General features: G+C 36.8%; 1 protein-coding gene across 2 annotated transcripts in view; it reads left to right on the top strand.

Moving 5' to 3' along the window:
• AAR3 (defective in cullin neddylation protein (DUF298)) overlaps positions 1 to 22,386 on the top strand; it is an 83,170-nt gene extending 60,784 nt beyond the window's left edge. Inside the window, exons 7-9 of one of the 2 annotated variants that reach the window (XM_089986612.1) lie at positions 14,302 to 14,347; positions 21,493 to 21,584; positions 21,752 to 22,386. In XM_089986612.1, coding sequence (XP_089842738.1) covers positions 14,302 to 14,347; positions 21,493 to 21,584; positions 21,752 to 22,068 — 455 coding nt within the window. In that variant the 3' untranslated portion in view covers positions 22,069 to 22,386. The remainder of the gene's footprint in view (positions 1 to 14,301; positions 14,348 to 21,492; positions 21,585 to 21,751) is intronic. The other variant, XM_089986613.1, reaches the window with a different exon arrangement.
• The last annotated feature ends 302 nt before the right edge of the window (positions 22,387 to 22,688 follow it).

Raw genomic sequence — 22,688 nt, 5'->3', positions numbered from 1 at the left:
CAATACGCATACAAGCACTAAATCCTCACAAGAGATGGGCACAAAGGCACTCAAAGAACACAACTAATATGCACAAAGGCTTAAAACAATAAGAACATGCACAAAGGCATGGAATGCCACAATATATTAGAAAATAGGAAAAGCTTGAGCTCACAAGCTTGAGAGAACAAAGAGAGAGAGAGAAAGCCCCTATTTATAGGGGATTGCATTGGAGACCTTGGAGGGTCTCCAATGTAGTCGTTGGAGCCCCTCCAACGGTCACAAATGTGACCGTTGGAGGGGTCCAACGTCTATATTGGCCCCCCTAAGGTGAAATAAAAGAAAGAATTAAAAAAAGAAAAGATAAAAAGAAAAGACATAAAATTACAATCATGTTTCACGTAAAATGTGAAATTACAAAAATACCCTTTTCGGGTATTATAATCTAAATATATATATATATATATATATCTATATATATAGAAGTACATATACATATATACATAGTATATATGTATATGTCTCTCTCTCTCTCTCTATATATATATATATATATATATACAACGAAAAGTAGGATTACATTTTAATAGCGCAATCCCCATAAACTCGCTTCGGAAGCGCCATACTCCTTGCTTCCGAAATTTTATGGGAATCTCGATTCACCCATGCTTCTTCTATGCTTCCCACACACATGGTTTATGCTTCCTATTTGCTTTTCTCACATTTCTTTTCATGTATTTTCTCTCACACTTCCACTCACTTCCCATGTACTTTCTCTAAATTGGTATCCATCATTGTTAGATTTTAACAAAAATTTAACTCTTTTACTGAAAAATCCTGAAATATAAGAATAATCAATTTTATTTTAGTTTTTATTTGCTTCTTGTTTGATTCCTATTCAGTTACCATATTGTTTCATTTTTTATTCCTATTTTGCTTTCAAATTGATACTTCACTTTCCGCTTCCTATAAATTTTAAAATGCCTTTCCTGCTTTCACTTTCCGTATCGTTTCTTGCTTCCACTTCCTAGTTTGACAACCTTGAGTCAAATATTGCATAATGAATGCAGTTTCAGGTGGTGTTTTGAGTATCAGAACCTTGAGAGGGTTGTTTTATCATTGAGGTTGAGATCGGATACACCCTTCTTCCTTCTTCAAGGTGATCATGTCTTGCAGACCTTGGGAACTATTTTAAAGCAAACTTAACAATGACTAAAAGGAAATCAAATAGTATCGATAATAAACCAAGTAATCATAAATCTAATGTTGTAAAGAAAAGGAAACGAATAAAGGATTGAAGTTCTCGCCTAAGATCTTAATGCGAGGCATTCACATGTGCCTTAAGGGGAGAGGCACCAACAGTGCACTTTAAAACATGTATTTCTTTTGCTAACTTCTTGTTGTAATGAAATATGCGGAAAAGCAAAGAGTGCATTAAGCACTTACAACATCCACTAATGAACAAACAAAAGGGCAAACACTCAAACCCACAAGAGACAACACAACATAAAAAATAAATGTCTCTTATTGAAAAGAGAGAGAGAGCTCTCAAGAGTGAAGAATACAAGAGGGGTTCACCCCTATTTATACACAAAAGAAGGAGAGGAGGAGTGGCCTTATGGCCTTAAAAGAAGAGCCACCTAGGGACTCCCATGGAGTCGTTGGGAGCCCCCAACGGTCACAAATGTGACCGTTGGGGGCCCCATCGACTCCATGGTGGGGCCCCTTTTAGGTGGGCAAAAATACAAAAAATAAAAAGTAAAAAGAAAAAAAGAATTTACAAAAAATAAAGAAAAGAAAAACAAGTACCCCTATCGGGTACTTGTGAAATGACTAAAATACCCCTATCGGGTATTTTAGATAATACATATATATATATATATATGTATATAAACATATACATATATATGAATTACATATATTTTAACACCCTCCCTCAAGCTTTACGGGGATATAACCGAAAGCTTGTTAAGGAGAAACAAAAAACGAGGAGTAGCAAGGGCCTTAGTGAAGAAGTCCACCAACTGGTACTCAGATGTAACGTAAGGTAGTGCTATGGTTCCTCTCAGGTATTCATCACGTACGTAATGACAGTCCATCTCAATATGCTTAGTACGCTCATGGAAGGTGTGATTGCTTGCAATATAAATTGCACTTTTGTTGTCACAACACATCTTCGAAGGAGTAGAGACGACAATGCCCATATCACTGAAAAGACTTCTTAGCCATACAAGTTCCATGGTTGTGGTGGCCATAACACGATATTCCGCTTCCGTTGAGGACAAGGATACTTTGTGCTGCTTCTTGCATCTCCAAGAAATCATAGAGTCACCTAAGAAAACACAAAATCCCGTAGTTGAGGCTCGGTCATTGGGATTTCCTCCCCAATCAGCATCAGTATAAGCAATTAAATCAAGTGATGAGGAGGAGAAAAGAAAAACTCTCTTAGTTATGGTGTTTTTGATATATCTGACGATCCTTAAGATTGCACTCATGTGCACGGTTGTAGGTGCATGTTGAAACTGACTGACAGAGTGGATAGCATGAGCTATGTCTGGCCGAGTAATGGATAAGTAGGTTAGAGACCCAACAAGTTGCCGGTAGGGAGTAGGATCCTCGAGAGGTGTTCTATCTTCCAACCTTAATTTTGCATTGATGACTTCAGGGGTTTCTGTCTTCTTATCATCGGAGATACCAGATTTGGAACAAATGTCAGCAGTCAGTTTCATCTAAGAGAGAATGTACCCTCGAGGAGAGTACACCACTTCAATCCCTAAAAAGTATCTTAAGAAACCAAGATCAGACATGTCAAAATGTGCTTTTAAAACTTTCCTAATATCATAAATTCCTTGCTCATCACTTCCAGTGATGATCATATCATCAACATAAAGTAGTAAAATAACTACTGAAGACCCTGCACTTTTCACAAACAAAGCAGTGTCAGTATAACATGAGCGAAAATTCAAACTTGTCATTACATTACTAAATATGTCATGCCAAGCCTTTGGGACTTGTTTTAAACCATATAATGCCTTTTTAAGTTTGAGAATTTTATTTTTACCAATACATACTCCTGGTGGGGGATCCATGTAAACTTCTTCATTTAATTCGCCATTTAGAAATGCATTCTTAACATCTAGTTGATAGATAGGCCATTTTTTCACAGACGCAATGGAAATAAGAGTCCTAACACTAGTCATTCTAGCAACAGGTGCGAAGGTTTTTTCATAATCTATACCATATTCTTGAGCATATCCTTTAGCAACTAACCGGGCTTTATAACGTTCTAATGAACCATCGCTCTTAGTTTTAATTTTGAAGACCCATCTACATCCAATTGATTTCTTTCCAGTGGGTAACGAAGTTATTTCCCAAGTTTTTGCCTTCTCAAGGGCACTAAGCTCTAAGCTCATGGCTTCAACCCATTGGGGAATGTTTTTGGCCTCATTATAGTGTGATGATTCGTGAAATGAGTGCAACGCAATTAGACACGCTCTATACCTTGGAGTTAGGGACTCATAGGAAACAAACCTATTAGGAGGATTGGAGATCCGACCGGATCTCCTTAAAGAGGTTTCTTCTATGTTGGATCCTTGAAAGTATTTTTCTAAGGCGCTCATCTGAGTTTGTTGACCACGCCTAACATAGGTTTGGATTGGTCTATCACTTTCATCTACAACATTGTCAAGAGGAATATCTTCTAGGTCATTCAAAGACTCATTAGAGATTTCTTTTTCTTGAGAAGTCTCATCTTCTTGAGATAGAAGATCAAATAAAAAAGCATATTCACTTTAGTCAATATCTTTAGTTTTCACAAAACCATTTTCATTTTCCAAAAAGGTTACATCTTTGGATACATAGAATTTGTTATTTTTCAAGTCAAAACATCTAAAACCCTTTTGATTTTCTCCATATCCCAAGAAAACGCATTCAATAGCTTTAGGAGATAATTTGTCTCGTTTATGTGTAAGGACAAAACATTTACATCCGAAAATTCTTAATCTATTGAAATCGGGTGTTCTTTCAAATAGGTTTTCATATGGAGATGTATTTTGTAAGGATGAAGATATCATTCTATTTATTAAGTTGAGGTTAAGGCCGCTTCGACCCAAAAACTCTTCGGAATTTCTTTGGAAATAAGGAGTGTCCTAGTGGTTTCCATGATGTGTCTATGCTTTCTTTCGGATAAGCCGTTTTGTTGGGGAGTCCTAGGACACGATCTTTGATGACAAATTTCATTTACTTCTAAATAATTTTGAAATTCATTTGATAGATATTCTTCACCCGAATCGGATCTAAGAGTAGAGATATTACTTGAAAATTGATTTTTAACTATCATATGAAATTTTTTGAAGAAGCCAAAGACTTCGGATTTTAAATTGAGAAAGTAGATCCATACATACCTAGTGTAGTCATCAATGAAAGTAACGTAATAGGAGTACCTTCCTTTAGACATAACCGGGGAAGGACCCCAAACGTCCGAATGGACTAACTCAAAAGGTCTTTTGGACACAAAAGTTCGGTTTGGAAAAGGAGTGGATTTCATTTTGCCAAAGATGCAATTCTTGCAAACAAAATGTTTCTCATTACAAAATTTCTTTCCAAATGGAGAGGAGTACATTTTTGAGAAACTTGGATGTCCAAGTCTTTGATGCCAAATTTCAATATTTTTATCTTGGACAAGGTTACAAAAAGAGTTAGTGGGGAGTTTCAAGTTGCTCATGTAATAGAGATCTCCCCTCCTATGGCCTTGCCCAATCTGCTTCTCGGACCAGAGATCCTGTATAAAGCAATCCTTAGTTGAGAAGGAGATTTCACAACCATGATCACATATTTAAGCAACAAAGAGGAGGTTTAAATTAAGTTGAGGTACAACTCTCACGTTTGGCACAAAGAAATCTTTTGAAAAGTTTAAAGTTCCAAAACTTTTTACTTGTAAAGATGTACCATCGACAGTTGAAACATAGGAGTTTTTATAATTATTACACAAATCAGAAAGCTCATTTTCAAGTGGGGTCATATGAAAGGAAGCTCCAGAGTCAAGGATCCAAGAAGACATACCTGGAGGAGAGGAAGAAGCTATGGCGACACCCGAGGTTGATGGTATCTTGAGTAGAGTTTGTAGTGCTTCCGATAGTTGAGCAAGAGAAAAAGATTCCTTCCCTTTGATGGTTTCCTTTTTCTTTTGAGTAGATTCTTCAACGGAAGCAACCTTATTTTTAGGTGCTTCATTCAACTTAGGGCAATTAGGTCTTATATGACCCGACTCTTGACAATGATGGCAAATGACTTTTCTATAGTTGCCATTATAGTTATTTTGCCTTCCAAAATGTGGAGGTTTGTAAGCTTTCATATGGTTGCTGGGTTTTGATACGGCCAAGACATCATCTCCTCCTTTTATCATGCCAAGACGAGTTTCTTCTTGGCATATTTCGGCTATGGCATCTTCCAAGGGAAGATGCTTAGATCTATGTAGGAGGGAAGATCTAACTTGTTCATATTCGGGCCTAAGCCCATGTAAAAATCGGAAAAAGTGCTCTTTTTCCATTTGTTCTCTCCTTAATTCCACATCCACAGTAGAAACCCATTTTGGTTCTAGTAAAGATAGTTCATCCCATATCGGACCAAGAGTGCTAAAGTAATCCCTTACACTCATTTCTCCTTGCTTGATAGTCCGGATTTTTTCTTGAAGAAAGAATTGACGAGCAAGGTCTTTTTGAGTAAACATACCTTTCATAAAGAACCATGCTTCATTAGCCATCCGAAACTTGGCAATGTTGGCGCAAATCTTGAGCTCCACATTGTTCATGAACCAAGCAAGAATCTTGGCGTGCTTACTTTCCCAATCTTCCACTTTAGATTGGTGATCTTCAATGGCCTTCATGCGGGCATTTCCTTCAAAAGCTTTTTCTTGATCACCATCCATCTTAGTTAGTTGGAGTTGTGGTTCCGGAATGGTGCCCATAACGTATTCCCAAAGTTTTTTACCTTTGAGGTTGTTCTCCATGGCGGCGGCCCACATCATGTAGTTGGAGCCATTGAGCTTGAAGGAGAGATCAATCTTTTGTTCTCCTTCCATTTAAATCACTCAAGAGAGCTACAACAAGAAAAAAATATAGCTTCACAACTAGCTATATTAAGAAAAAGAGCATACACAAGGCTCTGATATCATGTAATGAAATATGCGGAAAAGCAAAGAGTGCATTAAGCACTTACAACATCCACTAATGAACAAACAAAAGGGCAAACACCCAAACCCACAAGAGACAACACAACATAAAAAATAAATGTCTCTTATTGAAAAGAGAGAGAGAGCTCTCAAGAGTGAAGAATACAAGAGGGGTTCACCCCTATTTATACACAAAAGAAGGAGAGGAGGAGTGGCCTTATGGCCTTAAAAGAAGAGCCACCTAGGGACTCCCATGGAGTCGTTGGGAGCTCCCAACGGTCACAAATGTGATCGTTGGGGGCCCCATCGACTCCATGGTGGGGCCCCTTTTAGGTGGGCAAAAATACAAAAAATAAAAAGTAAAAAGAAAAAAAGAATTTACAAAAAATAAAGAAAAGAAAAACAAGTACCCCTATCGGGTACTTGTGAAATGACTAAAATACCGCTATCGGGTATTTTTGATAATACATATATATATATGTATATAAACATATACATATATATGAATTACATATATTTTAACACTTGTACACTATTTTTCTTTCTTATCTCAATGGAAATTCCTTTGTAGCGGGGCCTTGAAATATTGGGACAAAAGTTTCAGGTTAGAAGAAGAAAGGAGAGAGAGATTAGGGCTGTAAAAAGAATCTGCCCTCTTCTCCATAGGGCTAGATGTCTCCTAAAGGCATAATTGTATGACAGTAAGTATTACATATTGGACTCTTAAATCCTCTTCTAATTTACAAATTCCTTGCATCAAATACATTATCAAAACACGTTATATGTTCAACACTCCCCCCTAAAATTGTGCATGGTTGAATACCATGAACAGTTTGCCCTTTAAAGTCCAATTTCTAGCAATTATGAGAGGCTTTATCAAGAGATCAACAATCTGCTGATCACTCGAAACAAATATATAAGCTGAATCTATTTGTCCTCCACTTTTTCTTGAACAAAATGTTGATCTATTTCAACATATTTCATCTTCCAATCCCATACTGGATTAGTGGATATGGAAATGGCACTTCAATTATCACAAAATAATTCACCCTTTGATATAATGATGTCAGAAGATGTCTTAAAACTTCAGCTATTACTGCTGCCATGATGTGATAATCTGCTTCAGTGTACAACCTGGTTACTGTTCTTTGTTTTCAATTGAGAAAGAGACTAAATGTGATCTTAAATATACCTATAACCTATCATCAATCTCTTGCGCTTGGTTGCATGCCCAATCAGATGGCTTTTTGTAAACCTATGTCACATAGATACGGCTAAGGATACGAGGAGAGTGACATTTTTGTGAAGTTTCCAATATAACTTTCATATAAAGGGATACGAAACAAGAGTCAAAATGGAGTATCCATGTGACATAGTTGTAAACCAGGCCATCTGAAATAGTCCCTTTGAAATGCTTCTCTTAACAAATTCCATACGGGACCTCTCAGGGACGTGCATAAACTGAAAAACTTGATTGTCATGCATATATTAGATTTGGTCTAGTAAAAGTTATATATTGAAGTGCTCCCACAACACTTCTCAATTTCTCTGGCAGATCAAACAAAACATCTCCTTCTTGAGCCTCTTGTGATTTAGTACTTTGGGCCATTGGTGTCTTGGTAGGCTTGCATTCAAGCATCCCATGTTTCTAAAGAAAAAACCTGGGCATATTTGTATTAAGTAATGACCAAGGAATCTTGTTGTTGATCAACTTGCACACCAAGAGAATACTTTATAAGAGTCAAATCTTTCATATCATACTTAACATGAAGAATCCTCTTTAATTCTTGAATTCTAATTGCATTATCTCCTGTGACACAATATGATCTACATAAATAATAAGAATACTAATGCCATTTGGATCAAAATGAACAAAAACGAGGTGGTCATACTGACTTTGAGAAAAACCAAGTGACTTTATTACAATACTGAAAGTCTCAAATCATGCTCTGGAAGCTTGCTTCAACCTATAAATTTCTTTCTTGAGCTTCTTCTTGGTGAGAACCATAAAGAAATGCATTCTTCACGTTGTAGTCCCTACACATACAATTGGGCCAAAAGTCTCATTGAAATCTAACCCATGTTCTTATGTGTAGCCTTTGGCTATAGCCCTTGCTTTGTACTTTTTTACAAAGATTAGACCCCATCTATACATTATAACATTCTTATCTTTGGGTCTACTTACCACTTCCCATGTACTGCATTCATCAAGACCTTTCATCTTCTCATTCATTGTCTCCACCTAATAAAGATTTTGACGTGCTTCTTTGCGCTGATATGACTCTTCGTCATGAGAAATGGTAGCTGCAAAAACATTCAGTTACAAAGAAAATGTGTAGTAACTAACCCATATTTCTGGAGGATGACGTACTGGTTGAGACTTTCTGACCTATAATGGCGAACTTTCTGCCAAACCAGTAGGTTGCCAGAATTATGTGGCTCTTGAAAATCACTAAGATGTTGCAGTATATTTTTTTATATAGGCTGTTAAGCAATTCTCATGGCATGAGTGCACATTTGATTAGCCTTTCTACTAGAATAAATCATGCTGAATGATGCAAATCAGTGGTACTCCTTTTCATGCTGTGGAACAACACTAGAATATGCACATCATTCTATAATGTAAGAGCTTTAGCATCAGCTGGAGGATCGGTTGAACTGTTCCCAGCACTATCACTGTTTATCACTGCGTTTTCTTCACTGGTATTAAGGGCTTCATGCCGTCCTGTTGGCCAAAAACTAGAAAACATACTTGGCTGAATATATCCAACCTCTTCTTTGCAATTGCCTGCTCTATTATCATTAAATAAAACATACGAGATATGACAATAGGATTAGTGCTATAGGTGAAATACCGTTTTCCCTTGATTTCATCATCATATCCAACAAATTGACAAATTTGAGTGCTTGGAGAGTTGATTATGTGAGGAACTATGCACATGTACATAACACAGGCATCCAAAAATCCTTAGATGGGAATGATCGTGGTCTTTTCCAAACAAGAGGAAATATAGCATGCCCCCATCTGAAGAGGTTGGAGGCATTCAATTTATGACATAAGCAATAGAGTAAAAGGCTTAGTCGATAAATGACTTCAACTTTGATTCAGTCATCATGGTGAGAGTAATTTCTCTTTTGTTTGATGCTTACACTCTGCCACACTATTTTGTTTGGACGTACTAGGACAAGACATCTCATGCAAAATACTGGTATCATGGAGGTATTGGTTAAAGTTACTGGAGGTGTGGTCTATTCACCACCACCATTACTTCTCACTATGAGCATTTTGCGTGAAAATTGATTTTCAATATAATTCTTGAACCCTTGGAAAGTAGAAAATTTTTTTAAGGAAGAAAATCCAAGTAAATCTACTGAAGTTGTCAATGAAAGTGACATAGTATAGTGATTTGGAACAACACAAAACAGAGGCAGGTTTCCAAAAGGAAGCTTGTTGCTTCATACATGTGACAAGTAGAACATGAAAAACGAACTTTGAGAATCTTATTCATTGAATTATAAGGTTTCTATTATATAGCGGATGAATAAAACTTGAATTGCAATGATCAAGTTCCCTATGCCTTAGTGTGGTATCTTTATTATGACTTTGCATGGATAAAACAAGCGTGAATAAGGACTAGAGTTGGTAGGACAAGAGCTGAACATCTACGAGGACTAGAACGACAAGAGCTTGATTTCATTCATGATGTAGAGAACCCCACATCATCCTTTTATGAGCATTGACTTCATGTAAATATCCTTTACAAAAATAGAACATGAAGAACAAAACACATGAGAATTCATTTTATCACACAATTGAGAAACAAATAATATTTTTTTTAATATCATGAACAAGAAAAGTATCAGACAGTATCATTGTTCCGGATTTACGAGTGATGAGGTGATGTTTTTCATCACTAATAACAATTTTACTTAAACTACGATAAGTAATTGCATTAAAAAACATACTAAGGGCACTCATCACATGATGAGATGTGCATAGTCAATATATCAAAAACTAGAAAACTGACCACCACCTCTTTCTGCATGCTGAAATTGATGGGTTCTACCTATGAGCTGTGCATGCCCTATGACTCAATGCAGTGTTCATTTGTATCATCATCTTGAGACAAAGATTGAGAGGGTGCATAAGGAGCACAAGCAGATATTTGAGAAGAATAATAAATAAGGCTAGTTTCATATGAGGACCCAAATTTCCCTTTGGTAAGAATCAGTGCATGAGCGAAACTAGCTATAAGATTCTGAAAGCATGCTAGATGGTGAACAACAGGAGTAAGAACCATAGTTATAAAAAACGTGCCTCAAGGTGAAAATAGCCCGCCTCGCCTTGAGGTGAGGCCCTCTGCTCCTTGAGTTGCAGGTAAATAGCTCAACAAAAAAAAAGAAAGAAAAGAAAGAAAAGAAAGAAAAGAAAAGAAAAGAAAGAAAAAAAGAGAAGAAAAGAAAAGAAAAGAAAGGAAAGAAAGAAACAAATGAAGGAATAAAGAAATGGAAGGAAGGAAAGAGAAAGAAAGAAAAAAAGAAAGAAAGAAAGAAAAGGAAGGAAGAAAGGAAGGAAGAAAGAAAAAGAAAGGAAGAACAAAGGAAAAAAAGAAAAAAAGAAAAAAAGAAAAAAAGAAAGAAAAAGAAATAAAGAGAGAGAGACAGAAAAAAAGAAAGAAAACTATTTATATTTGCAATTTTCTGTAGAAGAAGAAAAAAATGTTAATTTCGCTATTTATTTGCAATTTTATGTTATTAATTGTTACTTTATCAATAAAGCATTTCTATTATTTATTTGTATTTGTAGATATTTTTAAAGGTTTTTTTAAAGTTAAAGAAAAAAAATTCTGAGGACGCCTTACCCCTTGTGGCTTACTCCTCGCTTCAGTTTTTGGTGGAGTGCTACATTACGCCACAGCACTTTTCACAACATTGGTAAGAACATATATGGCCAATCACAATCTAAACTAGTTTGCCCATGTTTTTTGTACATTTCATGTGATTCTCCAGATTTGGATACTGGGAGTGCGGAAAGAATGCCATTCTCACAACCATTTGTCTTATGGAGCTGTAGTAGTGGTAATGAGAACATCATAAATAGTGGAGTCCGATTCCTTCTTGGAGCCGGTAGAAATATCGAACATAGCCTCATGTTTAAGAAGCACGTTTTATAGCTCATAAAAAAAGGGACATGCTACATGTCAAGCATACATCATGTCAAATATATCACACTCCAATCCAAATCCACAAATAATTTTCAGGCGATGTCTTCATCGGAGATTGGTACCCCAGTAGCAGCTAACTGATTGGTGATGGACCTGATGTGACTGAGATACTCTATAATGGTGGAGTTCTCCATTTTTGATTCAGCAAACTCCCACTTAAAATATACCTTAGGGATGGAAATTTTCTTAAACTGCCGATGTAACATAACCCACAAGTCTGCCACTAAGATGCCCTTAGGTACTTGCAGTCTGTAGTTAAAATCTAGCCTAGGCCACCTAGGTTGGGGGAGGGGCACCAAGGTATTTTACATTTGTTTTATACTATTTAAAACATTATAATCATGTTTTGTTTGAGTATTTTGAAATATTTAAGTTTTTCAGTATTTTTTCTTATTTTTATGTTTATTTATTTATTTAAATAATTTTAATTTTTTGTGTTTCCTGGTGACAGCTAAACAAATATTTGTTTAGATGAAATTAAATGTTAGAATGTAATTATGTTTTAATTGTTTAAATTCATTCATGATTTTTTTTAAGTTTTAGTTGTTTAGCTTCATAAACTATGTTAAACATGTATTTTATATTGCTTTTAAGAATGTATTGTAATTATTTAATGTTTTATTTTTTTTCTGTTTTTGGTCCCGAATAGGTCAACTAGTCCTGCCTAGGCACCAACTATGCCTTTTAGGGGTTGGCGCCTAGGCACCGACTAGTGCTTTTGACTATTTAGCCTGCAGTAAAACCTCTCATGACAAGGTAGTAGTGATGTAGGCGACTAATGATTGATTATTCTTTATTCCATACCTCATATGCAGGATTTTTTACTGTAGAAAAACTCTTTATTCTTCCTTTGTCTCTTCCTGGAAAATGAACTCAAGTAGGAACCCCTAGAGTATCTTCAAGATGCTCCCATCAGATTCAGGCTGCCAATGAAGGCAAGGATTTGTTTCTTTCAAGTGATAAGGTTGATCAAATCAAACTAGTCCAGAACAGGTTTAAGGAAAGAAGGGTTCATGGTTGGATTTATGGAGGCTGTGACAGAGAAAACAGTAAGGGGTTCAGATCTAAAATCTCATCTGCGTATGAGGTGGAGTCCAAACCTTAGTTTTTATTTATGAAAGGAGAGAAAACAAATAAGAATAAAGGGAAGCTGAAAGGAATCAACTAACAATAAAAATAAAGCAAAATGATTAGAATGAATAAGGGCTGTCAAAATCATTCAAAAAAAGAAAGAAAAAAGAACCTGACAGTGAGAAAAAGAGGCACAAATGCACTCAGTTACAGAATTCTGATGTCAATGGCAAATTTTTTTGAGGATAGGAGATGTTCAGATCTGGTGCAATATTGAATACCTTGTCAGACCTAATGTGGCCTCTCTTTTTTTAAATGATGGCATATATATGTGTATGTATATGTATGTATCTATGTATAAACCAATGCAATAGAAGAGACAAACTTTTCTCCTTTATCTTTCAGAGATAATAAGGAAGAAAGATTGGAAATCAAGGAAGCAAGATTAGGAAAATATTGGGAGAACAAGACGACAAAAAGGAAAAGAAAATATTCAAGAAATGAGAGAATAGAGAAATATGTAGATAAACAGAGAGAAATGGAGTAAAGAAATAAAGCAAGATTAAGACAAGTATAAACCTATCCTGGATAAGAAACAACCTTGAATAGGCGAGTCTTGCTCTGGTACTAACTGGAAATGCCTTGGAAAAGATGCCCTGAAATATTGAGGCAAAAGTGATAGAGGAAGAAAAAAGGAGAAAGTGATTAGAGCTGTAAAGGAATCAGCACTCTTCTCTATAGGGATGTACGTCTCCCCAAGGGATATTTATATTAAAATCTTGACAAAAAATACCCCTGTAAGGATTACTGATTCACCTCTTAAATCCTTTTTTAACTTGAATGATGACAATACCCTTACATCAAATATAACACACACTTTATATGCTTAACAATCCCTCAATTAATATTTCCACTTCTTCTCTTCATAGTTAATGAAATTAATCTTTAAATAGATCATCAAAGTTTGACTTGGAAAATAATGCTAATATATTGCCGAAATAGGACCTTTGGTTTATCGCTTTTAGGAAAATCCATTTGCATCTGTATATGAGCAGTTTGTTGAGTACAATGCTGATACTCTTTAGAAGGTTAGTGTTTTCCTCTTTTCAAAATCTGGTTGAGTTCATATTGTATTTCACAAGCAAACTCTACTTTAGTATGTATCTAAAATTTTTAATGATTCTTAATGTAGTGCTACTTTTTGTTGCATCCCTTGCCTGCTTTTATTGAAACATGAAAATCTGATAAGTCAAGCTTTTCTGGGTATGTAATAATAGATAAATGATCCGCATAGTCTACTGAAAGAACATTCACCACTAGTTATGCACTATTGTATCTTAGAGGTAACTTCAATAACATCATCTTATCAAAAAAGAAATTTCATACAAATTCAAATTCTACCAGCAATTAAGACTTAGTATCCTTTACGAGCTGAAGGTCCCGTTTTTTACACGCATGTAGCTGAGAAAGATTGAAAGGATCATGTGCATCAATAACAAGGTTGCCAGAAAGGGAAACAGAAACGGAAAATGTCTTGGGAAACAGAACGGGAAACGAGGCTTTTCAGGCGCAAATTGGGAAATGTGTGGGAAACGTTTAAGGAAAAAAGGCCTTAATAACAAATTAATGAAATGAAACATGAGAAACATGTATCTCACGAAAGGGAAACACATTTCCTATAATCTTTTTGGCGTTTCCCAAACGTTTCGGAAATGCAGCTTTTCTTGTTTTGAAAATGACTTCCCGAGAAACATGTTTCCCATTCTGTTAGGGTGTTTCCGGTAACCATGATCATTAACCACTTTCTGTTGTTTGATACTTTAATATGCATTCAAATGTTTGTTTCCTGACCTACAGGTGCCTGGCCGGTCCTCATTGATGATTTTGTTGAACACATGTACAAGTATGGTTCTTTTTCCTATTTCTCAATTTAAGTGTAGATTGAACAAATTTGATATCTTATTACTTTTTTGCAAAATAACTTGTTGCATCATTATATGGGCCTTATAGTGTTTGTGCTTTTATGTTTTTACTTTTTAGTATTGCAGAATCTTAGAGTGTATGCTCTTGGCTTTTTACACACACACACGAGAGAGAGAGAGAGAGAGAGAGAGAGAGAGAGAGAGAGAGAGAGAGAGAGAGCGAGAGAGAGAGAGAGAGAGAGAGAGAGAGAGAGAGAGCTTACATTTTATTGATTGTCTCATGCTATCTAGTGGCTCCGTTCATTTTCTAATATTGCATTATGCGGTTCATACATCACTGCACAGATTTCATAGTCTTAGACAAAAAATACATAAATAATAAAAGAAATAAGTGAAACATGTAAAAGAAAGAAGAAAAATATATTTGAAATGTAAAAAATAAATAAAAACCATAAAACTAATTGATAATATCGCGATATTCTCATGATCATATAGCGATATTTTCAAAATATCAGGATATTTTACCTATATTATCATTTTCTGAATTTACTGCGATAATATCACTATATTTTGAAAATATTGCCGATATTTGTGACTGTTAAACACATCTGTGAAAAAGGATCCAACCCGGGATCCGACCCGATCCATGTAAAAAAAATGTGTATAATATACGTTATATTTTAATCGGGTCTGAATACACCAGACTCAGATCCATACCTCTGTAAAATTAAGTTATAAATGAATAGTTTAGGTCACGAATTCATACTGAAATCGTGACAGCCGCTCACCTCTTGCTTTCATCTCTTCGTCTCTCTCTCTCTCTCTCTTTCTCAACGCAGGTATGGGTGGATTTCTAACATGGTATCAGAGCTAAAATCTGTCTAAGGGCAAAAAAAAAAGGAAGGAGGTTTCCAGCAGGTGTGACCATCGGAGTTTTTAGGTTTTTCCCCTTTTTCTACTCTTCTTCGTTTCCTTCTCTTGTTCTTTCCTCATTCTTTTCCCTTTTCGGATTTTTTTTTTGTGTACCCACATCGCACGTGGGCTTGCTTCTCACTTGGATCTGAGATTCACGTGAATCCTGTTCACGTGAACCCAGATCGTAAAAAAAAACAAAAACAAAAATGAGTGGCTGAAACCCAAACCTATCGAGTGCCCCATTTCATTTTTTTTGTTGGATATTGCTTGCGTGACTCCTTTTTATTGCTATCGTTTGTCCAATCTCCTCCACGCATATATTTCTACATATTCAAATATATTTGCTGTGAAGTTCCCTTTCATGTTTCTCTTTTGCTACTTGTTTGAAAATATATTTAACGTGGGAAAGTTTCAATATCAATTTTCTCGAGTGTAAACAAAGGGGTTCAGTCTCTCTATTCTCTGAATCTAACAGCCTCTCTATTCTCTGAATCTGATAGTCGTAAAAAAAAAAGGAGAAAGAGGGGCTGAGCATTTCATGAGCATTCTTGCTGAATTTCATTCTCTATGGATCCTTATTCCTCCCAATCACATGTTTCTTCAAGTTTTCTCAATCAACTCGTTTCTGAAAAGTTGAATACCTCAAACTTCTTGATTTGGAAGAGGCAAATCATTCCTTTTATAAGGAGCCAAGGTCTCTTAGGTCACCTGGATGGAACCACCCCAGTCCCACCAGAATTTGCTCCGAGAGAAGAGAAAGATGATCAAGGGGCGAGTTCGATCGTGTATGTCAAAAATATAGAATTTCTCAATTGGGTAAAGAAAGATCAATCAGTTGTTGCATACATCACCTCAACCCTGTCTCAAGAGGTCCTTGTTGCCATTCCCGACAATTGTACAACACTACAACTCTGGGAACGACTGGTTCAGACGTATTCGCAGGTTTCTCAAGCAAGGATGGTTTTTCTGAAAAGAGAATTTCAGCTGTTAAGAAAAGACTCCATGACCATCATGGAATATTTGAACAAGATAAAAATCATTACAGATCAGCTTGCAGTTATAGGATGTGCCGTAAGTGACAATGACATGGTGCAACAAACTCTGAGTGGATTGAGATCTGACTACAATATGATAGTCACTTCACTATTGTGCCTTCCTGTTCTTCCTAATTTTGATGAGCTACGAGCCAAATTGATCCAGTATGAAATGACTCTGAAGGGATTCTCTGAAGAAACACACATTCACCCAAATTCTCAAGAAGTTTTTGCCACAGACGTGATTTATGGTAAAGGAAGGGGACGAGGAGGACAAGGGCGAAGTGGATACGGAGGGCGTGATCTGCTTCCCACTCCAAACATATTAGCTCATGCGCAAGGACCAAGATCTATCCCTACTTGCTTCCTTTGTAACAAAAAGGGGCATATCAAGGCGAACTGCTGGCATAATCCAGAAAATAAAGGAAAGGGTCCACAGACAGAAACCAAAAGAAGATTCACAAATACCAGAGACAGTGGAGAGATTAAAGATCTGTTGATATCTACCTTGTCAGAGTTGAAATTGAAGCAGAATGACGAAGGCACTTGGTTTGTCGACTCAGGGGCAGCAACTCATGTGACAGGTGATGCAGGTAAAATTTCTAACGCTATTCTTTATTTTGAAAAAAATAAGATTGTCACTGGAGATGGATCCCACCATCCTGTTTCTCATGTTGGAAAAACTGTCATTCCCATGTCATATTCTATTCTTACTCTTTCTGACGTTCTTCATGCTCCTGACATCAAGAAAAATATTGTCTCTGTTTCCAAACTTATTGATGATAATAATGCTTCAGATGAATTTACCCCCTCTTCTGTGCAGGTCAAAGACCTACGCACGAGGGAAACATTCGCTGAAGGAAAGAGACGAGGCAATATATATGTCTTTGAAGAAGCTCCATGTTATGTTGTCCGCCCTGTTCATCTGAATTCGAAGCCTTCATTAGATTCATGTTCACCCTTTTATGCTAATGTTTTTAGTATTTCTGAATGTAATAAGCCATTATTATGGCATAGTCGATTAGGACATTGTGGGGGTCATTTTATTGAAAACTTGTCTCTAATAATCTCATTCCAAAAGAAAGTCTCAATGGGGATGAGAGCAGTCATAAGTGTTCCAGTTGTCTTTCATGCAAGAGTCATGTATTGCCTTTTCATTCAATTAATAAGAGGGCTTCAAAACCTTTTGAGATTATTTGTTCTGATGTATGGGGACCCACCCCAATTGTCTCTGGATATGGAAGCAGATACTACCGAATCTTTGTTGATAGTTATTCTCGATACACTTGGATATATTTCATAAAAAATAAGTCAGAAGTCTTCTCTTTGTTTCAAAATTTTCTTTCCTTGGTCAAAAATCAATTCTCTGAGTCCATTCAATTTTTTCAATGTGATGGAGGTGGGGAATTCTCATCCTGTGATTTTATTTCTTTTCTTCGAAATAACGGAATAGGAAGAAGGGTGTCTTGCCCTCACACTCCTCAACAAAATGGAATTGCTTAACGAAAACATAGACATATCGTTGAAAGTGCCATGAGTATGCTTCATGACAGTAATCTTCCCATCAACCTCTGGACAAAAGCTTTTCATTCTGTCGTGCATGTGATAAATACACTGCCCATGGTTTTGAAAAATAAGTCTCCTTATCACTGTCTTTTTGTAGCTCATCTTAGTTATCATGATATGCGTGTTTTTGGATGTGTTAGCTATGTGCATATTGATCAGTCTCTGAGAAACAAGTTTCAGGACAAGGCCCAGAAGTGTAGGTTTGTGGGATATGCAGATCACTACAAAGGATATAGGTGTTATGATCCCACCAACAAACGTATCAGAATCTCAAGAAATGTTGTCTTTGATGAACAAAACTTTGATGACAGAGCTGACGCAACGAACATGCCAACTGAAGTTTACTATCCTTGGCTGAGTTCAGAACTTTTTTGTTGGCTCCAATGAAGCATGTTCCTCAGATTGCGTGCAACAAGAAGAAGAGATGTTTGAGAACATTGGGACGCCGGGATCACAGAATGCAGAGGAAGTACCGGGCAGATACAAAGGCATTGTCTATTCTAGACAGAGACCGACAGCATCAAGTCATTCAGATCATGTCTCAATCGCCAATTCAACTCCTTCTCATACTCTTGAGGTCAGAAAATCAAACCGCATACGACATCCCTTTGACAGGTGGGTTAGCTATAACAACTTCTCCTTGGATCTGCAACTCTTTTTAATTGCACTCAATAAGGAAGATGAGCCCATTATGTACTATCAGGGAGTCACTTCTACCAAATGGGTAGAAGCCATGAATGATGAAATGCAAGTCTTACATGAATGTGGAACCTGAGAAGTTGTTCCCAGACCACCTGACAAAAATGTTGTCAGATGTAAATGGGTCTACAAAATAAAGCACAAGCCAGATGGAACCATTGAACGATATAAGGCAAGGCTTGTGGCAAAATGATTCACTTAAGAAGCAGGGCAAGACTATGATAAGACCTTTAGTCCGGTTGTAAGAATGGGAACAATTCGAATTATTATTTCTCTCGCTGTTAAACATGGATGGAACTGAGTCAGCTCGATGTGAAAAATGCATTCTTGCATGGAGATTTAAAGGAGGAAGTATACATGGAGCAACCCCCTGGATATCCAGAACAAAATTGTAAAACCCATGTGTGTAGGTTAAACAGAGCTATCTATGGTCTGAAGCAAGCATCTCACTCTTGGTTTGATAACTTCTCGCTAGAGATTCAGAAACATGGATTTTCACGTTCCATGTTGGACCACTCATTATTTATTTTTAAAAGTCAGACTGTGACCACTCTATTATTATTTTATGTCGATGATATTATCATCACAGGAAACTCTACCGCTCACAGTCAAGAAGTAAAAGGCTTGCTAGGTCAAAGGTTCAAAATGAAAGATCTTGGAGTTCTACGTTATTTTCTTGGTGTAGAAGTTGATAACCAGACTCATGGTTTGACACTCACTCAGCATAAGTACACCGTAGACGTTCTCAGCAAGGCAGGTATGAAAGACTGCAAACCTCTAGGAACTTCGAGTGTGCTTCATCAAAAACTTAGCGCTGATCATAGAGATCTGTGTGATAACCCCACCAGGTATCGAAGCATAATAGGAATGTTACAGTACCTCACATTCACTAGACCTGACATCGTTTATTCAGTCAATCAAGTGTCTCAATTTATGCATGCGCCACGTACTGGACACATGGAAGCGGTCAAGAGAATCCTTAGATATCTGAAAGGAACTATTGGGGATGGATTGATATATTCACCACAGTCATATGGCAAAGATGAACACGAACTTATTGTATACTGTGATGTGGACTGGGCAGAAGATCCTGACGAACGAAGATCTACATCAGGATATTGTGTCTACATTGGAAGAAATTTAGTCTCTTGGAGCAGTAGAAAACAAAAGGCTATCGCTAGATCAAGCACTGAGGCTGAGTATAGATCCATGGCTGCTGCTACTGCCGAAGTCACATGGATCAGGCATCTACTAACTGAAGTAGGATAAAAGATCTCTCACACTACCTTGCTACGTGACAACCAAAGTGCTATCAACATGTCATTCAATCCAATACATCACAGTCGTGCTAAGCACATTGAGATTGACCAACACTTTGTGAGACAGAAGGTTGAAGAAAAAGACATGTTGCAGACATATTTACCAAAGGGTTAACAAAGGATCGTTTTTGGATGCTTAAAGGCAAGTTGTTCATGGTCCAAAACCATGATCAACTTGAGGGGGGGTGAAAAAGGTGAAAAAGATCCAACTTGATCCATGTAAAAAAAATGTGTACAATATACGTTATATTTTAATCGGGTCTGGATACACCAGACCCGGATCCATACCTCTGTAAAATTAAGTTATAAATGAATAGTTTAGGTCACGATTTCATACTGAAATCGTGACAGCCGCTCACCTCTTGCTTTCATCTCTTTGTCTCTCTCTCTCTCTCTCTCTCTTTCTCAACGCAGGTATACTGTTAGATTTATCATTTGGTGGCTAGATATATGTGAACAAGAATGTGTACCATTGTATTGTATCATGGTACAAAACCACCATATATTTTTCCTATATATATATATAGAGAGAGAGAGAGAGAAGTAACATTGGACGAGCGCGCACTATCATCAGCATGCTGCTGCTGCTAAAGGCCCTTTTTTGTGCTAAATTGATGTGGTGAGTGTGTCTGACCCTCGTTCGATGAGATGGCCGTCCAATGTTATGCCCATCTCTCTCTCTCTCTCTCGATATATATATATATATATATATATATATATATATATATATAGGAAAAGTTGTAGCTTCCTACTGCCAGCCTACTAGACTATTGAAGGGTTTTCCATGTTTTCCTTAAATCTGACCATGCAGATGTGTTCTACATGCTTGATTTTATAGGAATAGACTCTTGGATCGTCCGATTCCGATACACAAGTAGGTTTTGATATGGGTTAAAATCGATGGTCTACAATTCTCATAAATATTGAAGGCCTAAAGAGTAATGTTTTCTATTAAAAAACATGATCCAGGTGTCGTTTACTAGCAAATCGGCCATGTTGAACACATCTGCAGGGTCAGATTTGCAAAAAACAACCTGAAAACACCCGTTCGGATGCGGTAGGCTAGAAAAGTGGTAGGCAGCTACTGCCTACTCTCTCTCAATATATATATATATATATATATATATATATATATATATATATAGTGTCACAGCAAATTGTCCGTACATATATAGGGTGATGCTAGTGTGCAAAATGTCTCTCAATATATATGTTGCAAATTGCACCATGTCTATTTTGCCCAGTTTGGAAGTGCTATAGGTGTTCTGTGCACCATTTTTCATAACAAGGGCATATTTACTCTAGGTGTGCTGTGCATTAATTTCATCACAAACGGCATTTTAGTAAACTTACACAAAATACACATTATACGATTCCATAAATTCCTGAAGTATAATTGGTAAATTAACCTATAAAATTATATAATGATCTCTGCTGCATACGATTGATATATTGAGCTGACATGGTGTTTCAAAATTTGATTGGAGCAAAAGGATGTGGCGAACATTTCAGCCACTAAAAGCCATGTGTATTAATGTGTCTGTGTCAATGCAAATTCTTCTGAGAAACATGCTTTCCCTTGTTACATTGCAGAACCACTCATTCAAATGGTTGCAGCCTTTCGAATCTTGAATGTGATTGTGACAGCACGCACAGAGAATATGGCTTCTCCAATCCTCTTCCCGGTGAGCTAGGCGATGGTTCTGATTCTCATATTTTCTTAGAAACAACTATTTCATATTCTGCGGAACCCATACTTGGCATATCTTGGTTGCACTTTATAGCATTCTCATGCATGATAGTGTTCTGACCTTGTCGATACTTCATCCATCTTTTTATGTGGCTTTGATAGGGTTGAATGTTTTCCCGGGCTTCAAAAGGAAATATGCTACTGCTGTCGATGACTCCAAAGTTGTACCAGGGCATTTTTCCTCTCGAAACTTATGCAATACAAATGATATGAAATCAAAGAGAGCTAGGATTCTTTCACTTGATGAAAAACTGGAATACTGGGATGCTGCTTGTGAGTCGAACAAGCAGAACATGTTGGTTGGGTTGAGCAGTTCAGCATGTGCCATTGAACGTTTTCTTTCAAAAGGATTCAAGGGACAACTGTCAATTGGCTGTGGCATACAGTTTGATCCAACAAGAAGAGTTTCAAGTGTATAGCTGTTTCATATGCCCATTGATTGGACTGGCTGCTTCTAAATTTGCTCTGGTTTCAGTTGTGCAATTCGTGATTCTTTTGTGATTTTGATTGAATAGATGGTGCCTGCTATTGCAAGGCAGGTGTTCAAGATATGCTTCCACACAGTTACTGGGGCACCTATGCCTTGCACACACAGATAAGGTCTTATGTAATGTCTATCTGTGACGAGGCTTTTTCCATTATTAGTGAAAAGTGGGACGCATCAAACGGTAATCTTGTATCCGTCTTTACTAATAGTTGTGCTTAGTCTTAATAAAACCTGGTTTATGTGAAGTAAATATTATCATATTGAAGTTTTAATTGCAGGGAATGATGGTGTTCTTGGCAAATTTGTTACTGATGATATCAACATAATCTGTTTTAGTCTACCTTAATTAATCTTTTATTTGGAACAACGGAAAAACGAGAGAATTTTAATCATCTCCTCAGTGTAATGCATCTAGTTTATGAATGATATGCAGTCAAATGTCACCTTCCATAGTAACTTCTAGCCCTCATCTTTTATTGCTGAAAGAACGAAATGTTCTGACAATATTCTTGATGGACTCGATGAGCTACGATTACACTTAAGATGGGTTGC

The sequence above is a fragment of the Nuphar pumila genome, chromosome 14 (assembly GCF_984573655.1).
Source record: "Nuphar pumila chromosome 14, dmNupPumi1.hap1.1, whole genome shotgun sequence".
NCBI lineage: Eukaryota > Viridiplantae > Streptophyta > Magnoliopsida > Nymphaeales > Nymphaeaceae > Nuphar > Nuphar pumila.
Note: the sequence above shows the minus strand (reverse complement) of the source record. Positions and strands in the feature narration are given on the sequence as shown.